Below are 23,935 nucleotides of genomic sequence, written 5' to 3'. Positions count from 1 at the left end.
AAATTTTCAGATACTGTTATGTACATGACACATGTAATGCTGAATTCTGCATTTCTGTCTGATTCTTTATTATTACTTAAAATGATCATATCAGAAAGGGATTTGACATTTTTCTAAAAAATACGTCTACAAGAACATATGCTGAAACTTCTTAAATCCACTAACTTTTTCCAAAGTTTCAAGCTATTTATTGCATTAGAAAACATACATAGGTGTTTAAAAATGACAGACCAGGAGCCTGTTTAACAAAATACTATGGCTTGATATGGGCAGTCTCTACTTGCGTCACAAAGATGTCCAAACACTATGGCATAAAGGCAATTGCTTTAATAAAATAGAGAAGGCATTCCAATCCCCATTTCCTCATAAACTACAAGAAACTCTCATTAACTATTTAGTAATAATTAGCCCACTGTGTATTAATTAGGTAACCAGTTTTTTATATACATTTATGCTAAGGATCGTGGACAAGAAAATTGACAAGTACCCTGGCCCTCATCAGCTCTGTATCCATCTAATTTCTAGCTGTACACTTCAAGACCAATGTTAGCAAGTATTTAAATACAATGACTATATTTCAATATTAATGCTTAGTGAAACACAATGTTAAACTAACTTTAAAATTGATGAAATAATGTTTGCAATTGCCAATAAAATTCAATATCTTGAAGCTGTTTATTCATATGCAATGTTACAAGTGTGTCAGATTTCAGAAATTACAGTAACAATTTTCACAGATCTTTAGATCCATTATGGGTCTAAAATATCAAAATTAATTGCTTTCCCAATGAATGAATTAATTGTTTTTCTCATACATTCATACAATGATTATTGATATCCACAGAGGGTTGTTACAAAACCATCAATATCACATGAATGAGACATATTACAACCATGATACTTGATGTTAGGGTATCCAAAATCCTAATTATAATAGAAAATTTCTATGTAATATCTGTTGCTGTACTTTACTAAAAAAATAGATGGATAGATGAATGTTTTTAAACCGTGGCGTCACAACCAGTGGCCAAAAAAATGCTTGTTTAGAAAGAGAACATGAGTCTTAAATAAATGAATAAAAAGATCCTGCCTTGTACTTTACCACCACACTGAACCTGTTTTCAGTTTGTCTTAGACAGAAAAAAACTATTTTCTGAAATCATTCATCATTTGAAATACATCTTTTATATTATCCAATAAGGAATACTGTGGATTCAATTATTTTCGTGGGTACCTTGTTTTGTGGTTTGAGGAAAAATTGCATATTCGTGGATATTTAATTTTGTGGTTTTGGTAAAGTCTACATAAAACCCCTTAGAAAATTTGTTATTTGAACATTTAAATTTGTGATTCTCCTGTACCAACCAAATCTACTAAATTGGTATCCCATGAATATTAATGAATCCACAGTATGTTAAACTGACCCCAGGCATGATAACTCTTTCTATATCTGAGAAAACATCGTCCCATTTATCTGGTTTGTTTGGGGCATGGTCTGGTAATAACTCCTTGATATATCCCGGTTCAACTTCAGGATATGGTCTACGATCACGAATATTCTCCAGATAGTCTGCTACATAATCTATCATCTGTTTCCCTCTCTTTCTGAACTCCTCTGGATCCATCTTTAAAGCCTGTTAAGAATATGACAATAATGAATTTAACCAAAAACACATATATGTCATTTAAACTGACCTATAAATGTAAACTGAGCAAAAGTTTTAAGGTCAATAGATCATGACTGAGGGAGCGATGCCAAATAACCTCCATGGAAATGAGATGTGCCTATGCTATAAATACAACCACATACCAAATATTATCTAACTTCCACTTGTGGTTCCCCAAAAACTGACCTTATAAAAAGAAGCTGGAAATAATAGACCTAGATGTTATATTTTATATTTCATCAAAGAGATACAAAAATGAAAAGTTTTTATCTACTAATGACCTAGCAGTCCTCCCTCAAAATTTATAAACCTCAAGATAAACTGGGAATTTCAAGCAGTAACTTTTACAAAAAAATATTGCTAAAATCATTATAGAATGCATTATATTCAAGCAATATAGCATCACACCACATGTTCAAGTACTGAAATTAGGAATCTGATCAAAAGTTGTCTTTACTTATATCTATCTGGTTTATTTCATTTTTGGAGTTGAATCCTGACGGCAAATTTTTGGTAAGTCTAAAAAAATTATTTCATAGTCTCATTGTCAATAAATAGCTATATCATTGATGTATGTGTTGTGTACAAGTTGTAATGTTGTACAAATTATAATTTGTACAGATTTTTTGTACAAGTTATCAGTGTTTTATGACCTGCTGAACAAAAATGGATGATGTGAGCACACATTCTTTTGCTTCGCATATTTCTGTCATATTTTCGGAACTTCATGATACAGTCTATTACTGAGCATTGATACAAAAACATTATAAGACCACACAAAGATTTTGTATGGATATGAATTTGGTATAAGGAAAAAAATAAAAATAGAATTTAAACCATTCAGGTATCCTCATTTCCAGTTTGAAGACAAGGGGAATAGGACTAAATGTTAAGTTGAAGTATATATTTTTTAAGTTAAAACATTGCACATTGGTACATTTTATAACATACACCTGTATCACCTGTTGCAAGAAGGTAAGTGTCAAAAAACTTATAACTTGTACAAAAACCCTGTACAAATTATAATTTGTACAACAGGGCCGTAACTACATTGAGGCAAATGAGGCAAATGCCTCATGCTGGAAATTTCCAAAAAAAAAAAAAATGAAAAAAAAATTGTCTTTTATTTATATCAAATTGTTTTCACGGAAAGTGTCTTGCAAGAAGCAAGTTCTCTTCACTCCCTGATGTTGCCCCTGCAATTTTTTTGTGATCTATGTTTCTATTTTACTTTTGGTTTATTGTTTGTACTTCTGTGTCTCGGGTTTGTCTTTTGTTCTTTTATTGTCCTACTTTATGACTATAGTCTGAGTGTTGTTTTTCATTTGTAAACGTGTGCAATGTTGCATGTCCACCGATGTCCAGATATTGTGTTGGAAAATATTTTAAGAATATGCTCTCGTTTTTTATATAGATTAGACCGTTGATTTTCCCGTTTGAATGGTTTTACACTAGTAATTTTGGGCCCTTTATAGCTTTTTGTTCGGTGTGAGCCAAGGCTAGCTCCGTGTTGAAGGCCGTACATTGACTTATAATGGTTTACTTTTATAAATTGTTATTTGGATGGAGAATTGTCTCTTTGGCACTCACACCACATCTTCCTATAAATGTCTACGATGCTATACTGGACACAGAAAAATTGTCGTTTCTGCATGGATAATTGAACTTGATATCAAAGAATAAAAAGAATACAAATATTTTTTTGTCTTTTTTTCCGTTGATTAAGATATTCAATTTTCTATTTAATAATACATATCTATCACTTTTGTGCATGTCTCACCTAGTTTCGAGTGATTTAAACGACTCAGAGAAAATACCGGCAATTTTTCTTAGTATGGATTGTAAAATTGGGTATTTTCTCCGAGTCGTTTAAATCACTCGAAACTAGCTATATATAGGTGAGACATGCACAGAAGTGATAGATATGTATTATAAATATAGAAAATTTACTATTTTAATCAACAACAAAAAAATCAAAAAAAATATCTGTATCATATACCCAAGCTCCTGTGGGTAAAACTACATAGCTGACATGGTTTAGATTAAAGAAAGACCACCAATTTCCCGGTATCAAATCATTTGAAAAAAACCAATGTATTGCCATATGACCTTTTACATTGAAGGGTTAAACTTGCATTAAGTCGTGTTAAAGAGAGAAAATAAAGGAATATGGAGTAAATGTGCACGGGACCTAATCGCACACAAAGTCAATGCATAGAAAAAATACAAATGATCAATGTTCAAAGTTTTGCACAATACAAGACAAGAGCAGACAGACAGACCCAGTATTAATAATTATGAGAAATACGATTTTTACTATAAATCCTACATATCGGTCTTTTAATGTTGCCCCAGGAGTGAAACCTAAAAGTCTTAAATTACAAAAAATCTATTTTTGCTTTGAGACCAGAATATTGTCAAAATAATAGCTAAAGATTACTTGCGTTTCAAGGTAAGAAAGAGTCCGTGGAACGCTCAGAATGCATGATTTTGCGTTATTTTTCTCGGAGCTTCTGGGGGCCTTCAGCGGCCCCCAGACCCCTCCCTAAATTTTTGTTTTGCCTCATTATTAAAAGAGGCTTGTTACGGCCCTGTACAAACTTACATCTTGTACACAACATATTCAACACATCTATCATTTATAGCTGCTAAGAACCATATTCTTTTTTTAATTTCTTTTACAATTTCCTTTGTTAGAAAAGTTGTTGAATGTCTTAAATACTGTGTAAAACTAATAAAAAATCCTTTAATAAGAAGGGAAAAAAGTTAATAGCCATGGCATTATGTCAGTTCATTTTCGACTTATGTGTTTGAAGGTTCCTTTTGAAATCTTTCGCCTCTCTTTTATTACTTCCATTTTCAGTTTTGACAGCTTTTTAAAAAAAAAAAATGAATTTTTATCCCATTCAAAAAAAAAACTTAATGATAAATAAAACGTATAAATAAAGACCATAAATTTATTTACCTGTAATTCTCAGCAAATAAACTTCAGTTGAAATGTCAGCTAGGGATGGTTTTCCTATAGTATGCATTAAACCAAATCAATATACCACTTATCCAATCAAACATACCCTCCCTACAAAACAAAACTATCATACAACATATTAGCACTTAAAGTTGTTTTAGCAATCAAGATACTAAACCAATGTAGCCTTGCATAAAATCAGACATAAAATTCATAATCAATGACAGGGCTTTATTTTGGTTTGTAAAATGTATCCAAAAATCAATGGCACAAAGTGATTGGCACTATTTGTCAATTGATCAGTCATGTCAATAAAAAAGTTAACGATCTAACCAATTAACAAGATTGTAAAAACTGTTTTTATAGGTATTTATTTATTTGTATGCATTTTACACGATTTGATATTAACACCTTTAAAGGCTTTTAAAAAAAACGGTTTAAACGGACATTAGCTACCAGAAAAAAAACAACTATTAAAAGTAATCAGAAAAGGATTTTTTTTAAACTTGAATTACTAATGAAAGTGAAAAAAAGTGAAATAATAATTCACCATCTCAGTCAGTTTGGTTAAATTTTGTCAAAATGAGCTAAGCAGCATCACTGGTGAATTATAAACTTGTAAGTGAATAATTTGGCCTCATAGAATCTGTGTTCATTGGAACTAATTCTATTTTAACCCCAACTTTAAGATGGGACTTGGCATGTTCATCTATTAAAAGGAATAGAATGTCAATATTGAAAGTGAAACAAGGGTAAACCATGTGATTTACTGTAAAAATAAAATACACAAAAACTCATTCTTACACAGATAAAAATGTTTCATTATCCATAGTCTTAACAACTGGATAATTTGACCTCAAGTAAACATGTATACACATTTATAAAAAAACTCCCACTTTATAATTATGGTATACAGTATAATAATTATCACCTTTCAATGAAACTATTCATTAGTTGTATTTTTACAATAATGAAAATTTATAAATTAAAAATGAAAATTGGTTTCTTTTTTGAGTGTGGAGATTGTTTTAATAATTGTAAGCACAACATTCAGCTGGTAAATCAAATGGTCTCAATTTGTAATTAATTTCAGATGATTTCCTTCCAAAGTAGCTAAATCAATATGTTCCATGAATAGAAATTAGCTACACTCTGAAAAACTGTCACATAAATACATAGTAATGTAAGGATACTGTATAAAGAGTTTTTGTCCTTATAAAGCATTACGAATAAAAGTTCCAGAGCAAAGGATTTTTAAGAGTCCAACTTCCAATCCGACATCCAATTTTGATTATTTTATCTTTAAGTTCTGATTTCAAAAGTTATTTGAGATAAAACAAAGATGTGAACAGGATATACTATACAATATGGTCTTATCTATAATAATTCTAATTAAAATAGTTCTTTAGGTTATAAGAAAGTAGACGTAATTCCATTTTAGATCCTTATATGAGTCACTTTTTCCCAATAACTGTTTGAGAAACACCAAAGTGAGGTTTACCGTTTTATATATTTATTACTGATGATAAGGCCTTTAAATATTAAAGTTTGTTCTTCATTCTAATTTATATTATTGGCATTTGTAGATTTTTCATTCAAATCTTGTGCTGAATTTTTTTACTTATTCTATTTCACTATAATTATGTTATTTTTTACAACATTTCATGTAAATTATCATTCCTTTTTATTTTACCTCAGTATGTTTTTTCTTTATACATTTGTAAATGTATATAAGAATAAATTTGTTATTATTCTGAAATTGACCAAAGAAGACTATTTGTTTCATATATGACATACAGGGGCGGATCCAGCCATTTTAAAAAGGGGGGCTTCTAAACCCAGGACAAGGGGGGGGGGGGTGGTTCCAACTATATGTTCCCATTCAAATGCATTGATCGTCCAAAATAAAGGGGGGTTCCAATCCACAGAACCCTCCCCCTGGATCCGCCACTGACATATATATGATTGAAGTACCTTTGAGTGACGATGATGACATAGCTATGGTAGATGTAGATGTAGATGTAGAGATATAAGCTTAATATATGGTAAAGGTTTTTTCATTGTGGAAGGCCAAATTGTTGCTCAGTTTTCATGCTTTACCACAAGTCCTACATCATTGGCTTGTAAAATTATGCTTTCAGGCTTGTAAATTTCTTCTTTACAAGCCAACAGAATCCAACTAAAATTTTTCAAAAAACTGAGCTTCAGGCTTATGGACTCATAAGTTTATTGTGAAGGCTGGTTGCTAATAAAAAGCCTTTTACAGAAGTTTAAGTAAAATCCTCACAGACAGTAAATAAATGTATATTAAAACTGCTTTGGGATCTCAATCCATACTTTAAGTCTTCAGTTATCTTTATTGAATTCATCAGAACAGTTTAGATTACAATGAGCATAACAAAGGAGAAAACAGTCTAATTTCTTGTGCACTGATAGATTATATAAAAGAACAGAGTTCCAATATCCCTGTATTGCACATATTTTATATTTCCAAGGGGCATAAAACAACTTGATCATCTACCATTACAAATAAATGTTTAAGATATTGCTAATATTAACCGATAGTAAAAGTTTAATAAAAATCTGGCATGAATTGTACCCGTGAGAGAGCTGTTGAGGCCATTTTCAATCAATTTAATATTTCCAAGGGGCTTAACTCTATTAAAAAAAGTCAATAGTCCACCATTATAATACTACTACTTATAACCTACAGATTGAAATAAACAATTAATTTCCCCATAGGCGACAATGATAGCCTTTTTTGAGATACAGACTTTAGAAAGTTGATTTTTTTTTTAATGAAACCTTGCTAAAATTACAGAAAAGTTATATTTTGGTACAAAAAATAAAGGTTTGCGTTGCTTTTCTTAACATATTTTTCCTTATCTCCCATGCCTATCAATTTTGCACTTAAAAATCTGTGCCTCATAAGGCAGAATGCACGAAGTCTCTAATAATAAAAAATAACAGGCACACATATCAACCAATCAGGATAAGCCATACTCTTAATTCTGAAAACCATGTTATTCTCATAAAATGGATGCGCCCATACAATCTAATGGTGTATTGTAACCTACAGCTTAAGTTTTATGAAAATCTTGCAAGAATTGTACAAGTGAGAGTGCTAACAAGGCCATTTTCCATATATTTAATATTTCCAAGGGGCCTAGCTAAATCTTTTAAAACTAGAGGCTCTTAAGAGCTTGTGTCACTCACCTTGGTCTATGTGCATATTAAACTAAGGACACATATGGTTTTTTGGCAAAAATTGTGTTTTAGTGATGGAGATGTGTTTGTAGATCTTACTTTACTGAACATTTTTGCTGATGACAATTATCTCTATCTGTAATGAACTTTTGCCAGTAGTTACAGTGGAAAATATTTTGTAAAAATTTACAAATTTATGAAAATTGTAAAAAATTGACTATAAAGGGCAATAACTCCTTAGGGGTTAATTGATCATTTTGGTAATGTTGACTTATTTTTAGGTCTTACTTTGCTGTACATTATTGCTGTTTACAGTTTATCTCTTTCTATAATAATATTCAAGATAATAACCAAAAAGACAAAATTTCCTTAAAATTACCAATTCAGGGGCAGCAACCTAATACATGTAATAACAATTGTCAGATTCATCTGAAAATTTCAGGGCAGATAGATCTTGACCTAATAAACAATTTTACCCCACATCGGATTTGCTCTAAATGTTTTGTTTTTTGCAGTATAAGCCAAAAACTGCAATTTACTCCTATGTTCTATTCTTAGCCATGGCGGCCATTTTGGTCATGTTGACTTTTTTTGTCTATCTTATTTTGCTGAACATTATTGCTGTTAACAGTCTCTATCTATAATAATATTCAAGATAATCACCAAAAACAGCAAAATTTCCTTAAAATTACCAATTCAGGGGCAGCAACCTAACAACGGGTTGTCGGATTCATCTCAAAATTTCAGGGCAGATAGATCTTGACCTGATTAATAGTTTTACCCATGTCAGATTTGCTCTAAATGCTTTGGTTTTTGAGATATATGCCAAAAACTGCATTATTTTGTTCCTCTTCCAACTTGAAGTATGAATTTTAAGTTCTTGATTTTTTTAATTTGAAGGACATCCTAAAGTAAACATTGGATTTAAATTAAATAACAAAATCTCAAACTATAAATATACTGTTCAAATATTAACATAGAGTTTGCAAGATCTTGATTTGTTTTCTTCTTGCATTAGATTAGGATTGAAAGCATATTTGAACTCGTCAGTGAGATACCTGTTTATCATGTTTATAAATGTAATAAGAAGGAAACATTGACGTGTTGTTTTTTCTTATTAAACTGTTGACACAGAAAGATGCCTCCCCTTTATCATGTTTATGTAACTTTGAAAGTTTAAGCAAATGATGAAATTAAACAAGAGGCTCCTCAGAGCCAGAATCTCTAACCTGGTCATTCACGGAAAATACTTCTTCTTTAATATTAAAAAGTAGTTTATAATAAACAACTGTGCAATGAGCGAATGAGTGAATGAAACCCCACAACTCAGAAAAGTAAAATCTAAAATTTATAAAAATCGAAAGGGAGATCATGTCAATAGATATAAACAATTCACAAAAGTTATATGCAAATTGGTTGAAGGGTTTCCAAGTTTATGTCCGGCTTGTTGATGACCAACGGACGGACAGATGCTTACCATTATACATCCCGTAAACAGGCGTATAAAAATGAAGAAAATCAAATGATGATGTGCAAAGGAATGAAAAGAAGTGTACTATATTAACTAGAGGCTCTCAAGAGCCTGTATCGCTCACCTGACTCTACCTGGGTTTTTGAAATCATATAAAAAGATAAAATTTGACTAGAAAGTAACAATACTTGGCCAGCACCTCATTAGGAAAGGAACATTTATGGTTTCATTCAATTCAGTGGTTCTCCTCTAAAATATGAAATTTGTATGTATTTCCCATATGGTCCTATGTTAAACTAAGCCCCCCCCCCCTCCTGGTGGCCATCTTGGATAATGGATTTCCAACAAAGTAACAACACTTGGTCAGCATCTCATTAGGAACAATTATGCTATGTTTGGTTTTATTCCATTCTGTGGTCCTCTAAAAGAAGACATTTGTATGCATTTCCCGTAGGGTCCTATGTTAAACCAAGCCCCTGCTGGCGGCCATCTTGGATGTTGGATCGGCGACAAAGTAACAACACTTCGTCAGCACCTCATAAGGAACATTCATGCCATGTTTGCTTTCATTCCATTAAGTGGTTCTCTGGAAGAAGTTCAAAATGTTAACACCGATGACGGACGCAAAGTGACGAGAAAAGCACTTGGCCCTTAAGGCCAGGTGAGCTAAAAATCTACAAATTTGTGTGTATTTCAATCAATTTTTTGTTTAGCAATTGAATGGTAGACATTTTAATTGTACTTGGAAATCAGCAGAAATGAAGTCAATGACAACAACTTTACAGTGGAAACATGAGTTGAGAAGGTGGTAAATTCCTAGAAATTACCAATTTCAGGCAACAGAAGTATCATAATGTGAGACTCTAAAAAAATTGGAGACTTATCAGTCATAGCTCATTGCTTTATTGAGGTTTAAGTATGTGTATTCGTTATATGCACTTTATACACATGTATTTAAACAAGATATTGTGTCCACAGTACACAGATACCACATCCACACTATCATTTTCTATGTTCAGTGGACCGTGAAAATGGGGTAAAATTTGTAATTTGGCATTAAAATTAGAAAGATCATATCATAGGGAACAGGTGTACTAAGTTTCAAGTTGATTGGACTTCAACATCATCAAAAACTACCTCGACCAAAAACTGTAACCTGAAGCGGGACAGACAGACTGTCAGACAACTGAAGGAACGAACGGACTAACAGACCAGAAAACATAAGGGCATTAGCCAACATGAGCTGTATGTCAAATTCATTTTCAATGATTTAATCAAAATTCACATGTTTTATCTATAATAAACTGAAAGGACTCACTGACATCTAATTTATATAGTAAATTTACATAAAACCCATGAACAATGCATTGTCCTGCCCTACTATATCCATGTTTCATTCTTATTTTAGACCAGAGGCCATCTATTTATAATCAAGATGACCATGATGACCTCTAAATAACAAAATACATGCAATTGGATTTTTCTAGGTCTATTTGATTTCATATTTAGACTCAAAATATATATATATATATATGTGAATTTTTTAGTTGGTCATGATTGTAAAATCAGTTCTGAAATGATTATTTCTATGTCTATCTTGTTTCACTTTTCAATGTTCTTTTATATTTTGACATACTTTTCTTTTTAATGAATGAACATGCTGACCACCCATGACAGGCTTAATACCTGGCAAAAAGGTCAAACTATAGGTTGCATGTTAAATAAGTTCAATTATTGACTTGCAAGTCAGTAATACATCAATGATGTTTTAGCTTATTTTGACAAAACTGTTTTTCTCATGTAGGGGTTACAAATTCTGATGTGGTATTTTTAGGACACATTTTTGGACATACATGTATCTACAAATCTGAACCTAACCAAGGATTTGTAAAGTACTTTATTACATACTTAGGGTTCATGTGGACCCTTTGGCTAAAATGGTCGTATTTTCACCTCAAAATTTACTCTTGAGAACAGACAAACCTGCGCATCTGTAAAAATTTTAAGGCATAGCATGCCTTAGATAAATAAATTTCAAATATGTTTTATGTTTTAGAAAAATAAAAACTTACCAGGATTTTGGAATTCCCTTTTTTCATATATGAATTTCCTCCAAGAGGTGCCAAAATAAACTAAGTTGTGAAACTTAGAAGCAAGAAATTAGTTCAATCATTTTCAGATATTGCTATTTGTACCAAGTTACAAATAGGTACAAGGAATAAGATAAGATAAGATAAGATAAGATAAAATATTTGTATTTCCTAATCATAGGGCTCATATACAAGCATGTATTATCACATAAAGTAAAAATAAAAAGCCTTTCTCTCCCACTCGCATACACTCACACATACAACTCACGTTCGGATTAAGGATGATTGATTTAACAGTACAACATGTAAATAAAAAATGAAATACAGTAAAAATACAGATACAAATGTATTTTTTTTTATTATTATTATTTTATGAGGAGAGTCAGTTGCCTACATTGTATATATGGAACGAAAGATAACTCTTATTGCCTAGAAAAGAAAAAAAAAACAATTCAAGTATAATGTGACAATGAACTGGTGAAGACTATAAATAAGTTTTATAAGTTTCAGTGAAGCAATTTAGTTTCTCAATGTGTAAAATGAGGACAGTAATTCACATAATTTAGAGTTAAAATGAAGGCTATCGTTTGATATGAACCATGATATGGCATGTTCTCTCTGATCTTGGCAGTGTAATACTTTTTTCATGTTCATCAATTTATCGTTCGTTACGGCCTCTCTCTATGCGGAGACAATGATTGCTTATTCTAAATCTAGTTAGTATAACTCTCTTATCTCTGTTCTTGATAGAAGTAATCTTCAAAAGTGAAATTATGTTTAAATTTAAAGTAGTTGCTCAATTTACTGTGATCATCTTTTTTTATTAAGTCTTTTTGATGGTTCCAATATGTTATAAAATCAGTTTGGATACATTTTCTAAGTAAAACTTTGAATTTATTTTTACTGAGTTTTTTACAAAGCGCTAAATTTAAACCACTAAAAAACTAGGAATATCATTTAATAGTAAATAAGATGAATGACTACAACTGGTACAAGTGGTTACATTTATTTAGTATATCAACATAATATAAATACTATGACCTTATAACTGGATACAAATGGGTACAAGTGGTTACACTTATTTATTATAATAAAACATACCTTGTTACATGTAAGTTGACTTAACTGTTTCAAACTCGGGGGGGGGGGGGGGGGGGGGGGAGGGGGCACTTGCTATATAATTAGTGGTAGGGATGAGCCGCTGGAATAGGTCACTTTTTCATGCTCTATGATATATGAAAAGGGTGAGAAATTCAGATTAAATATATCAATAGGTTGATATTATCACTTGCTTGATTATATAATAAGTATCTGAAACTAATCAGATGTCTGTATTTATTCTTGATGTGGTTAAACCACAGTCGTAAATGCATCAGTTATTTGTCAAACCAATTAAACTCTATTTATTCTGAAATAGTATTCCCACTGATGCCAGTGATAGATGCAATAAATCCAACTATTTTGACATTTGCACCTAATTAACATTCCAGGGTTTGTATACATAAAACATGATAACAATTATTTAAAGAAATTCCATTGTGACAGCATCCTTTAAGAGGGAACGGCAATGAAACTTTTTATCAGTTTTTAATTAATATTTAAACATGTTAAAATCAGTGAAGGTGTTACACTCTGGGGTGATATTACATTTATCTGACCATAGATGTAATACCATCTATGATCTGACCAAACGTCTTTTATATGTATTGTATTTTGGAATTGAAATATCTTCATAATGAAAGATGTAAAATGAGCAATAAGAAAAAAGTGTTTAAGATGTGGCAAATTTATTGGAAAAGAAGGTGATATTATTGCGACTATTTTGCTTCTTAACAAGATGATAAGCGGGGAAAATATTGAAATATATCTATAGGTCTGTTTTTTGTTAATTAATATATGACAAGGTATATATTTTTTATTAACAAAATATATGAAAAGGGTGGGGTACTTGATGTCTCAGCTGCTCACCCCTACCAAAAAAAGTTTGACCCCCCGAGGTTTCAAACTGTTGTTCTTCTATATTATGCTCTTCTTAAATGCAAGGTCAGTCACGAAAACACATATCAACTAAGGACAATATTATGATGTTAATTTATTCACAATTAAAATAAAAATAAAGTAATGATATACCTGTCCAGGTATAGGCTAGCATATTGTTATCTCAAATATCAACTATGCATCAGCAAGCAATTAGCATGTGTGAAATGATCAAAGAAATATCACGTACACCTATGATTAAAGGTAATGAAATCTTCATGCAAAATGTGATAATTAAAACAATGTCAATTTATACATAAGAAAAGTTAGATAACTGTTCTTTATCATATTGTAACAGGTAAACATACGGCCTAGCCAAGATCAGATGTGCATTTCATATTGGGTCTATGTTATAGGCTTGTAAAGACAAGATGATAAACTTTACATAAGTAATACATCTTTGAACTGAAGAAGAGAATGTAGGGCTTCACAATGAATATCAAATATTATGTATAGGTGTTACCGTTTTGAAAAAAAACACTAAAATACACGCTGAAAATGGGCAAAATTTCACGTTATGTTGTTTCATTTAAAATTTCGCTGTTTTTATCAATTGATAGTTAATAAGTGAACTTAATTTGAACTATATTATTGGTTCATTGCTATAGACAATTTATCCATCTTTCTTTTACTGTTTGTTGCAACAAAAAATCTTCAGTGGTTACAAAGTTATGATAAAAAGTTGAATACTATGCGCTCGTTATGAAATTTTGTACTTTTGTTTTTAGCTTGCTCAGTGTAGTGATAAAAGAGAAAAATAAATCAAATTTATGCTATTATGTGTTTTGTTTTCTCTTTTAGTATATACATTATCAAAAACTACCTCATTTATCAAAATTGCAGTACCCTAGCTGGAGATATATGCCATCAAAGTTGGATATACAAATAAAGTGAAAAAAATGTCTTGTCCGTAGACATGCATTCCCTAGTAAACTGGAAGCATAATTACATTAATGTTGCATTGCTAAGTTCCTGTTCTTTTGTAGATATGAAAACACTACTAACATTTTTTTCTACCATCTATTAATAGAGGAAAAAATTCAAAAATATGTCAGAATGTCTTGTCCGTAGACACATGTCTTGTCCGTAGACATGTCTTTTTATCAATATTGCTTGGCTTTATGGGTCTTAATTAGTCCTATGTGTTGTTTAAACTTAGAAATATCTTAGTTTTAATAAATAAATGGTAATTTAAGTGTTCTCAATTTTTGTAAAATTACTTTACAGGAGTGGATTTTAAAAAGTGTCAGATTATCAGTCATAAAAAGCATACCTTAATTTACTTCAATATTGTTTATTCCAGTTGCTGCATACCTTAAAAGATTAACTAAATCAAATGAAGAAAAAGTATTTCTCTCTCTCTAACTTTATCTTTTGCATTTCAGTATTAACAGCAGATGAGGAAGCGACTACGGACAAGACACTTGTACATAACAAGTATTAAATTCCATTATTTGTCTGCTATGGAACTTAAATCTTATTTATAGGTGATGAAAGTTATCTATTCAAATTAAAACTCAGTATTTTCAACATAAATATAGTCACAATTAATTCTAACAGATTTTTTTTTTAACTGAAATTGTCTTGTCCGTAGACATTACCACAATATATTTGTATCCAATTTCCTTGAGTTCAGCCTAATTTGGTAGGTAAAATGTATGATATTTTTTCAAGAGAACACATTCAACTATGTCAAAATTGAGTTTTAATGATAGTTTGATTGTTTTAAACAGTCAGATATATGGATTTCAGTTAAAAGAATGTGTCTTCATTTTGGCTTAATCAATAAATTATTGAGATATGTAAAGAATTATGGGTACATTTTTATATTTTCCAAAATTAAAAAACACCGCTTAAAACTTAATTAGTAACTTTTAATCTTAACTTTAACAATCATCTTTGAAAGCATTTAATTGAATATCAATAAAATGTCTTGTCCGTAGACATTATCAAAATGTATTTGTTTCCATTTTCCTCGAAGTTGAGCATCATTTGATAGATAAACCTGATAAAATGTATGTTTTTTTTTTCAAGATAACACTTTCAGCTATATCAAAATTAGGTTTTAATAATGCATTTCATTAAATATGAATACATTTGTCTTGTCCGTAGACAAAACATATAAATTGTATTGCAAAGTTTGATTGTTTATTGTAAGAACATGCATCAAGTTATTTTAATGTTCTATACACCAAAAGAAAGGGTTCTTTTGGAAGTTTTGTTATTTATGGATAATTTTAGATACAGTTTTATCAGATAAGATTAATGATCAAAGAAAGCTACTGTTGTTTGAAATAACTGTGAGTCAAACATGTTCTTGTTATTTTTTTTTCAATTAAAATGTTTGATATTCTATAGTTCTAAACATATTTTGTTGTCTTTGTCATTGACCAAAAATCTGTCACTGGTGACCATGTCTTGAAGGCAACCATTAAAGAAAATTATACAGTTTTTAAACACCATTTATTTAATAAAAATATCAAATATTTCTTTCAAAAACTGCATGTAATTTTATAAATGCTTCCAGTGTTAGCCTAACGATGGCAATTTTTCATAATTTAAACCATTTTTGAACCAAAATATCAAAAGAGTTTTTCCCTGAGGTGATACTCATTTTTGACTTCATGTGAAACACAAAATGCACATCTGATTGTGGCTAGGCCGACTATAGTCAAATTGTGTCTATTCAAAATGTCTTTACACACTTATATTTATATGTTTTCATAGAATCTGCTCATTACTATAGTTTTTATTCAGGGGAGGTTTAGTACAAACTATATCATGTATATATATTATTATTTCTCACAATCATGTATCACTTGTACCCATTTGTACCCAAAAACAAATACAAGGGAGGGAAATTTTAAGTGTGTACCATGTGTACCTATTTGTACCTGGTTACAAATGAAGATATAAATATTTTAAGCACTATTTTCTTGACATATAGCCTATAGAGTGAACATCTTCGCATGTAGCAGTTTCATGAAGACAAAGTTTTATTGTTTACTGCAGGAGTGATAATAACCACCGAGACATTCCAAATGTAGTGGTAGCGATATGGATCAAACCCGAGAATATTGGAAATATTATCACTTCCTGTTTATTGTCAAGAGAGATTTCCGAAAAAAAATAATCCTCATTTACCAGTCTTTATACACGCAATACCCAGTCCTGTATGCGAAATAACAATTGTAGGATAAAGATAAAATACCTGGTCAAAATTTCGCTATTATTTATACACACACAGTCCGCTAGAATGTCTATAAAAACAGCTGTTTCTCAAAGTCACGTAAGAAGTGTTTCAACATGCTGAACCTATATTTCTTGTCATAATAAGAATATTCAAGGTTATCTTTGCACTTAGACCTCACAGAAAATATACATTAATATGGCAGGGACTGTTGATAGAGGAACATCAATGGACCACAGTCACCTGTTGGAAAAGGAAAGTGATGCTAGGATTAAGTTTGAGAGGGCGTGTCAACAAATAGCCCTGTTAGATCAGAAAATAAGAGACTTGGAAGTTCGTTACAAAAGGGCTGTAAAATTCAAAAAGAATTCCTTTCGTTATAATTTAAGACTTCGTCTTTCTGTCGTAACAGGTGTTAAAATGATGTATCATCATTATGCAAGCACAAAAGCCGAGGAACTTACAAAGATCAGAAGGCAAATTAACGATGCTAATGTTGTGCCGTCAAGCAGTGCTAGTGCTGTTTTTACACCAAGGGAAAGCAGCAGTTTTAGATCAGTGGGTGATTTGCAAAGAACTACATCAACCTCAGCAGCAGAGCCAGATCATCATTGTGACTAGCTATAGGGATAGGATTCTAACAATTACATCAATTTATGAACTGACTTTATGTGCAATTTACAGACATTTTCAAATGTGTATTTAATTTTAACATTTTTGTCAAGTTGATTCTCTTTCTACACATCCTTTGCACATAATTGTGTGTAAATGATTTAAAAATGTGAATGAACATGTTTCTACACCCATTTCGATGAAACACAAAGACTACATAAACATGATAAAGAGGTCCACACTACATACATCAGTAAATGTACATGTAAATGTGTGGTTTTTAACAGAAGTCTGGTGTTAAAATACTGTTTATGCAATTATACCTCAATCAGTTTCTCTTACATGTCCTGCATGTAATAAACATGATAAATGAAAAATAGCTGCAAATAAATTAGACCAAGACCTTCTTTTGTTCATATTTGTGAACCTTGCATAATTTATGTTCTTATTAAAAATCATGATAATAGAGCTTTTAATATGTCTCAGGCAATAATCTTCATGTATTGATGGAACAAAATTACATAATTACATGTAGTCTTATTTTATGTTTTATTGTAATTTTAACCTAATACTTTTGAATTATTACACAAGAGGCTAGGATTGTTCCACAGAAAGTGAATTAAATTAATGAACATGTATGAAGTCTGCATAAAGTATTATTACTTGCGATGGAAATTTACTGTTGCATGTACATTTACTAGTATCATGATTTTTGAAAAGTGTTTTGTATGTACATGTAGCCTTGATCATGTTTATAACAGTTACCTTCAATGTAAATCATTTAAATATATCCTAAAGTATTACAGTTCTAAATGTCTTTTCCATTTTTCATTTGTTTATTGAATCACTTTCATAATTTTTTTCTATTAAATACATGTACTCTTTAGGAAGTTTTATTTTTAGCACAATTGTTACCTTGTTCAACTTCAGTCATATAACTGTTTGTTTAGTTCCCTTCTTGATCACAGAACTGCGTAACAGATGAAAGGGTCTGCTGCTCTGAATGAACTTGGATAATCTATAGTGCTACATATGCATGAACATGTTAATGATGTGTCAAAATTTCATTATTACTGTTATAATCATGAACATGTATCTAAAATGAATAAAAAATCAAATACATTATTTTTGGAAGACTGTAAAGTTTAAGAAACACACACTTAGTAGGTGCATGTACCTATTCCAAAACTTCTGATAAGCATATGCATATGCTCAATTAGTAAATTACATCATGAGAAAACTAAAAGTCCTAACAATTTGAAAATGATGATACATATACATTTTTCTATAGTAGGAGAAAAATACTGCCTTGAATATAATAATCTGATAGAAATTCTATACAGTTAATGTTGTACTTTCGGGGTCATAGATAATAGACAATTTTCTTTACATAAAATTTTGATGACAATCGCATATCTGTCTATTGTTCTGATGTTTTATTTTTAACATTTAGGCAAGAGAGGTGACCCTCAAACCTTTTGCCTCCAAGTTGAGCATTTACAAATGTAGGTGCATCTGATCCATTGTAAATCTACCTGTAAAAATGCACATCTACTGCAGATCTCCTACTACTACATGTACTATGCCTATTAATTTTTCAGGGTTAGAAATATTCATATTACAACCATTACAACTATGTAAAAAAAAAAATTTCAGAATCTCAAATTCTTTATATAAAACTGAAATTAGAAATATTCCAACCTCATTAAACAACTTGTTCAATTACAAAGATATTTTAAAGTTTTCCCATTGTCAAATGCCTCATGTTTGACACATGAACTAGCCTTACAAAGTTAATGTGCTAAATTTTCATAAATTTTCAATGAATCTTCAGGTAAATTTTGTTTTCTTTGAAGACCCAACAAAATTATGTTTAAGAATTTAACAAGCACCCTGACAGAATATTTATTTTTATATGGATGCAGTTAATACTTTTTTGTTTCGTCTCTGTTGATACAATGTATATTTGGGTAGGACATAATTATTTTGAAATACATACTGTACTCTAATGTTTTTTGTCAAGCTCAGCGATTTTAAAATTTCACAAAATATTTTAAGACTAAATACTTGTAAGCTAAACACATTTCAGTATAAATTATGATAACTTTTGTGAAAAGCTGGACTTGTGGAGAATTAAAGATGATCCCTCTGCAATCATGTTTATTTCTTCATCATATTGTTCATGTGAAAAGATTTGTACATACATTTGTAAATGGAATGAAATACCATTCTTCTGAATTTGTTAATTACGAATCGCATGTAATGCATTGAAATTTTGTCAATTATTTGTTTTTACCAGGTAGAATTTTTGGAAATATAAATTTTCATTCCAAGTAATAATTTACATGTTTGTACAACATTGTTTATGATATTTGTTTTTTCATCATCTATAGTCTTTGTGTTGTTTTATTTCTTTATTTCAAGAAAAACTTAAAGTTTATTAATTAGAATTTAAGAAAATGATGATGCACATTGAGTCAATTCATTGGTGCAGATGCATACATTTTTGGCAAATTTCATCAAACCCTTTTTTGTTAAAATCCTACAGTTTTTGTACTTCAAGAAAAATCTGTCTTTTGATCTTTGTTTGTTTCATAATTTCTTTGCCACACTGAGAATATATTTTTTGGACTAATATTTTTTGTACAGGAAATTACAATATAGTATTATTTTAAAAGTAAAAAACTACTGTTAGCTTGATTGATTAGAGATATCCAATTCATGGATTTTAAGTTTGTTGAGATAAATCTTTTCACTTTACTTTAAACTATCAAATTCTGTTCCATAGAAATGTGTTATTGTCATGTACATGTCCATACAATTATATTCTATCTATCAACTCTATTCTTCATGTATATGTGCCCGAAAAGAATTTCAGAATAGATTTATAATTATTTCATATGTCAATGTATGAACTTTTATGTAGTATAAGATTTTTAATGATTTTATTTGTTATATGTGTGGTACTGTTTTGTTTATGTGTGTTTCATTTATTCATTTAGTGACCAGTTACATGTAATTGTGACTTGTGTATTTGTTGTGTTAATGAGAGGAATATCATAAAAAAAAGAAAATTCACTCGTGTTATATTTACATAAGCCATTTTTTAAAGAAAGCCTGTCTTACAAACATGATGCAATAAAATGCAAAATAGTAATTAGATGGTTAATGTATTTGACACAGACAAGGTAAAGAAAAAAAAAAGAGAATACAAATTTTAGAAGATGAAGAAAAACAGACAAATTATGGCAAAAAAATGAAATAAAATAAAAAAAACCAACAATCTTCAAAACTCCACATAGCACACCAAAGTCTGAACAAAAGCAAAAATCAGATGTGATATCAGACACTGTAAAAGTAAGCAGATCATGCTCCACATGTGCCTTTTGACTAATACAGCAACAAAATTCACTTCATGAATGTTAAAAAACTTCTCTGAATCTATTATAATTAGTAGACTACTGGCAAAATTGAATCAAATGGCAAAAATCATCATTTTGTTTCTAATTTGAAGTGATAACCTGGGCCTGTCTGCCAACCAATATTGCCAACATGGCTAAAATAAAACCCAGGGGAAAAATGCAAGTTCTGTCTATTTTTTTGAAAATTTTGAGATCTACCTACTGTGAGCTGTCTCTTTTCATCAAACTGTAAGACAACTTCTTATAGGAGTTTGTTGCCCTTTAATGGTGAATTTTTCCAATTGTTTTGGTTTCCTTATTGCACCCAACTTATTCTCAGAGGTTAGGCCAACTAAAATTAATTAGTAGATTTTCATCCAAATTTTTTTTTAAAATGGGGCGGGTGGGAGGATTTTATTTTTTAAATTTTATTTCATATGAAACCTTCTTGTCACGTGTTATTCATATATATGCAGTATAATAATAAGCCTATATCATGTAAATACATCCAAAAAGTATTTTATATAAGACAATAACAATCAAAACCAAGGAGTAACCAGAGACTCATAATACCAAAAGACATTTACATCAACAGTTACAAATAATAAGTAGGAAACAACACGAACTCCACTAAATTCCAGGAGTTAAATCAAATGCTCCTGAAGGGTAAGCATTACCTGCACCGTATACAACACCCGTCATGTTATTTCTTTGTTCAGCTCGGTAATGATAGAAGGTTGTTACGACTGAGGAAGAATATCACAGAGATATATATGATTGCTGACACACTTTTGTCATAATGGCCTATCATGATGGCGACCATAAAATTGCTTGAGTGATGACCTTAATTTGATTGATTTATAGCCCTGTCTTAGCAACTTTTGAAAAAGCAGTATTCCTCGTTCAACAAAAATCAACGTACTTTGAGCTAGATTTAGAGTCACGTATCAATTGAGACACATTTACTCCATATGCTGGTGCTGCTTTTTCAAATTCATAAATATATATGATTTGGCAACCACTGTTCTACATGTAATTGCCGCTTTAGAAATCTATTTTATAGAACACAGCAGAAATGTGGAGAAATGCTCTCTTCAGTTGGACTACCTACATCCAATGTATTTCTTTCTAAGCAATGTTTTGTTGTCCTAATAAAATGAAGCAAATGCATTGGTATGCAATGCTAGTACGATAAGTACAGAATAAAATGAAAACTCAAACGGTGTTGAAATAATAGGCTTGGTCCTTAATATGCAAGATGCATATATAGTTACAATGTAGAACATAAAGTTGTTTAATGACTCTATCATGGGTATTGGGAAAGATAATGTTTGCTGTTTTTTTCTACAAAAAACGAAAGACATGGCTAATTCGTAATCAAAGACCTTGCTAAAATTAATAAATTAAAAATGCGTATGTTTGTCGATTTTCTGAACTCAATATACGGTCACCAATCTAAAAAGTTTAATGCTTTTGTCAATTTCTTTATTCCAGTCAAATGTGTTCCACGATTCTTACGCTTTTTGGTTTCATTCAGTCCAAATTTCTTGACACAAAGTCATTGTATAAATAAAATAGATCGAAGGTGTGACTTGCGGTGATTTGTGTTCTTGAACACAGCGTATTACTCGTAACCCGAATATTTCATGCCCTTCTCGTAATCAATCTCTATTCTCGGTAAATGATGTTGTCATCATAGATCAGCAGAATATATTGACTTAATCATTCAGTAAGAATACTCTAAGAAATACGAAAACAGGAAATTTTACATGAAACGAAATTATCGACGGTTACCGGTAACGGAAATGAACAAAATCCGGAAATCGTAATTTTTTCAAAAATAAAAAAAATCGGGGCGGGAAGATTTCAGAGGGGCGGGCGGGGATGAAAATCTATCAATTAATTTTAATTGGCCTTATAAAGCTTGTCTTCGAAATCAACATTATTTTGAACCAGTAGTTCACAACTCTGACATTATAGTACAATGCTATTTGATGTTGATACAGATACAAATAGTGTTCTTTAACTATAATCATGTCATAGTATAAATTACATTGTTTCAATCATCACTGTCCTTCATTACTTCAATAAACATTACCTTGAACACCAAATTGAAGGAGGACTTACCTTGTTTGTATTGGATACCGACGCTTCATAAAATTCCGTACAAACAACTGTATATTGCTGGCTCATCTTCATGTTCCACTAAAGAATTGTCCATTAGATTGGAAAAAATTCTTTCGCAGTGAAAGAGGGTCTTCAGAAATACTGTGAAACTGTTTACTCGCGTAGTGGTATTAACCATATGTGGATTCTTAAAAATTCTAAAGAACTTCTAGAAAATTTTAAATATCGGTCTTTTTCTGAAATTAGTTCTATCAAAACTTTTGATTTTTCAACCCAGTATACCACCATTCCCCATGTGAAATTGAGAAAACGCCTAAAAGAATAGTTATCAAAGGTACCAGGATTATAATTTAGTATGCCAGAAATAATCCACAATGCCTTTCAACATAAAAATGGTGGCATACGCTATAAATTTATTACTTTGGGATATCGTAAGGCATATTTCGTTTATAGTGACAAACAAAAAGGTAAAACATGCTACACAGAAGAACAAGTGATCAGTATGCTGGAGTTTCTTATCAACAACATATTTGTTGAGTTTGGAGGTAGAGATTTCCATTAAATTGTCGGCATTCCTATGGGAACAAACTGTGCGCCTGTTCTTATATTCATATAAATCGGAGTTCCTTCAGACACTTGTCAAAAACAAGAGGACCAAAAAGCCAGATTATTTAATTTCACTTTCAGTTCTTTCCATAAACAATCCGAATTTTTCTGATTGGGTTCCATTAATATATCACCCAGAACTAGAAATTAAAGAAACAACAGACACTGCTTCCTCTGCCTCATTTTAGACATTTATCTCGAATTTGACTTACACAGTCATCTCAGTACTAGAATCTATGACAAACGAGACGATTTTAATTTTGTAGCAATATACCAACTTCACCTGCATATGGGATATATATTTCCCAACTTATTCGATATCCAAGAGCTTGCAGCTCCTACTCAGACTGAGTAGATTTGTGCCTTGCTGTTCAGTGTGAGCCAAGACTATACAGTGAAGGCTGTAATTCATTACTGAGTGTGCTAAATTGTTATCGTCTTCATTGGTGTCATCTTCTTGTGTTTGTGGTGGTATGTTTTCATTTGTTTGCAGCACTTGTTTTTGATAGTATGTTGTTCAAGATACCTGTTACAAATAGGACATTAGAACATGTATGGTTTT

The 23,935-nt window shown here is 30.9% G+C and overlaps 1 protein-coding gene across 6 annotated transcripts in view; it reads right to left on the bottom strand.

Annotated features, from left to right (window-relative positions):
• LOC143063875 (aromatic-L-amino-acid decarboxylase-like) overlaps positions 1–16,466 on the bottom strand; it is a 29,808-nt gene extending 13,342 nt beyond the window's left edge. Inside the window, exons 1-4 of one of the 6 annotated variants that reach the window (XM_076236300.1) lie at positions 16,322–16,456; positions 11,383–11,455; positions 4,633–4,743; positions 1,425–1,634 (exon numbers count right to left, since the gene is read on the bottom strand). In XM_076236300.1, the coding sequence (XP_076092415.1) occupies positions 1,425–1,625 (201 nt within the window). In that variant the 5' untranslated portion in view covers positions 1,626–1,634; positions 4,633–4,743; positions 11,383–11,455; positions 16,322–16,456. Of the gene's footprint in view, positions 1–1,424; positions 1,635–4,632; positions 4,757–11,382; positions 11,496–16,321 lie in introns of those variants that run through there. The other 5 variants (XM_076236304.1, XM_076236299.1, XM_076236301.1 and 2 more) reach the window with 5 other exon arrangements.
• Positions 16,467–23,935: the final 7,469 nt, after the last annotated feature.

This window comes from Mytilus galloprovincialis, chromosome 2, assembly GCF_965363235.1.
Source record: "Mytilus galloprovincialis chromosome 2, xbMytGall1.hap1.1, whole genome shotgun sequence".
Taxonomy (NCBI): Eukaryota; Metazoa; Mollusca; class Bivalvia; order Mytilida; family Mytilidae; genus Mytilus; species Mytilus galloprovincialis.
The sequence above is the reverse complement of the archived record's forward strand: the minus strand, read 5'-3'. Positions and strand labels throughout refer to the sequence as shown.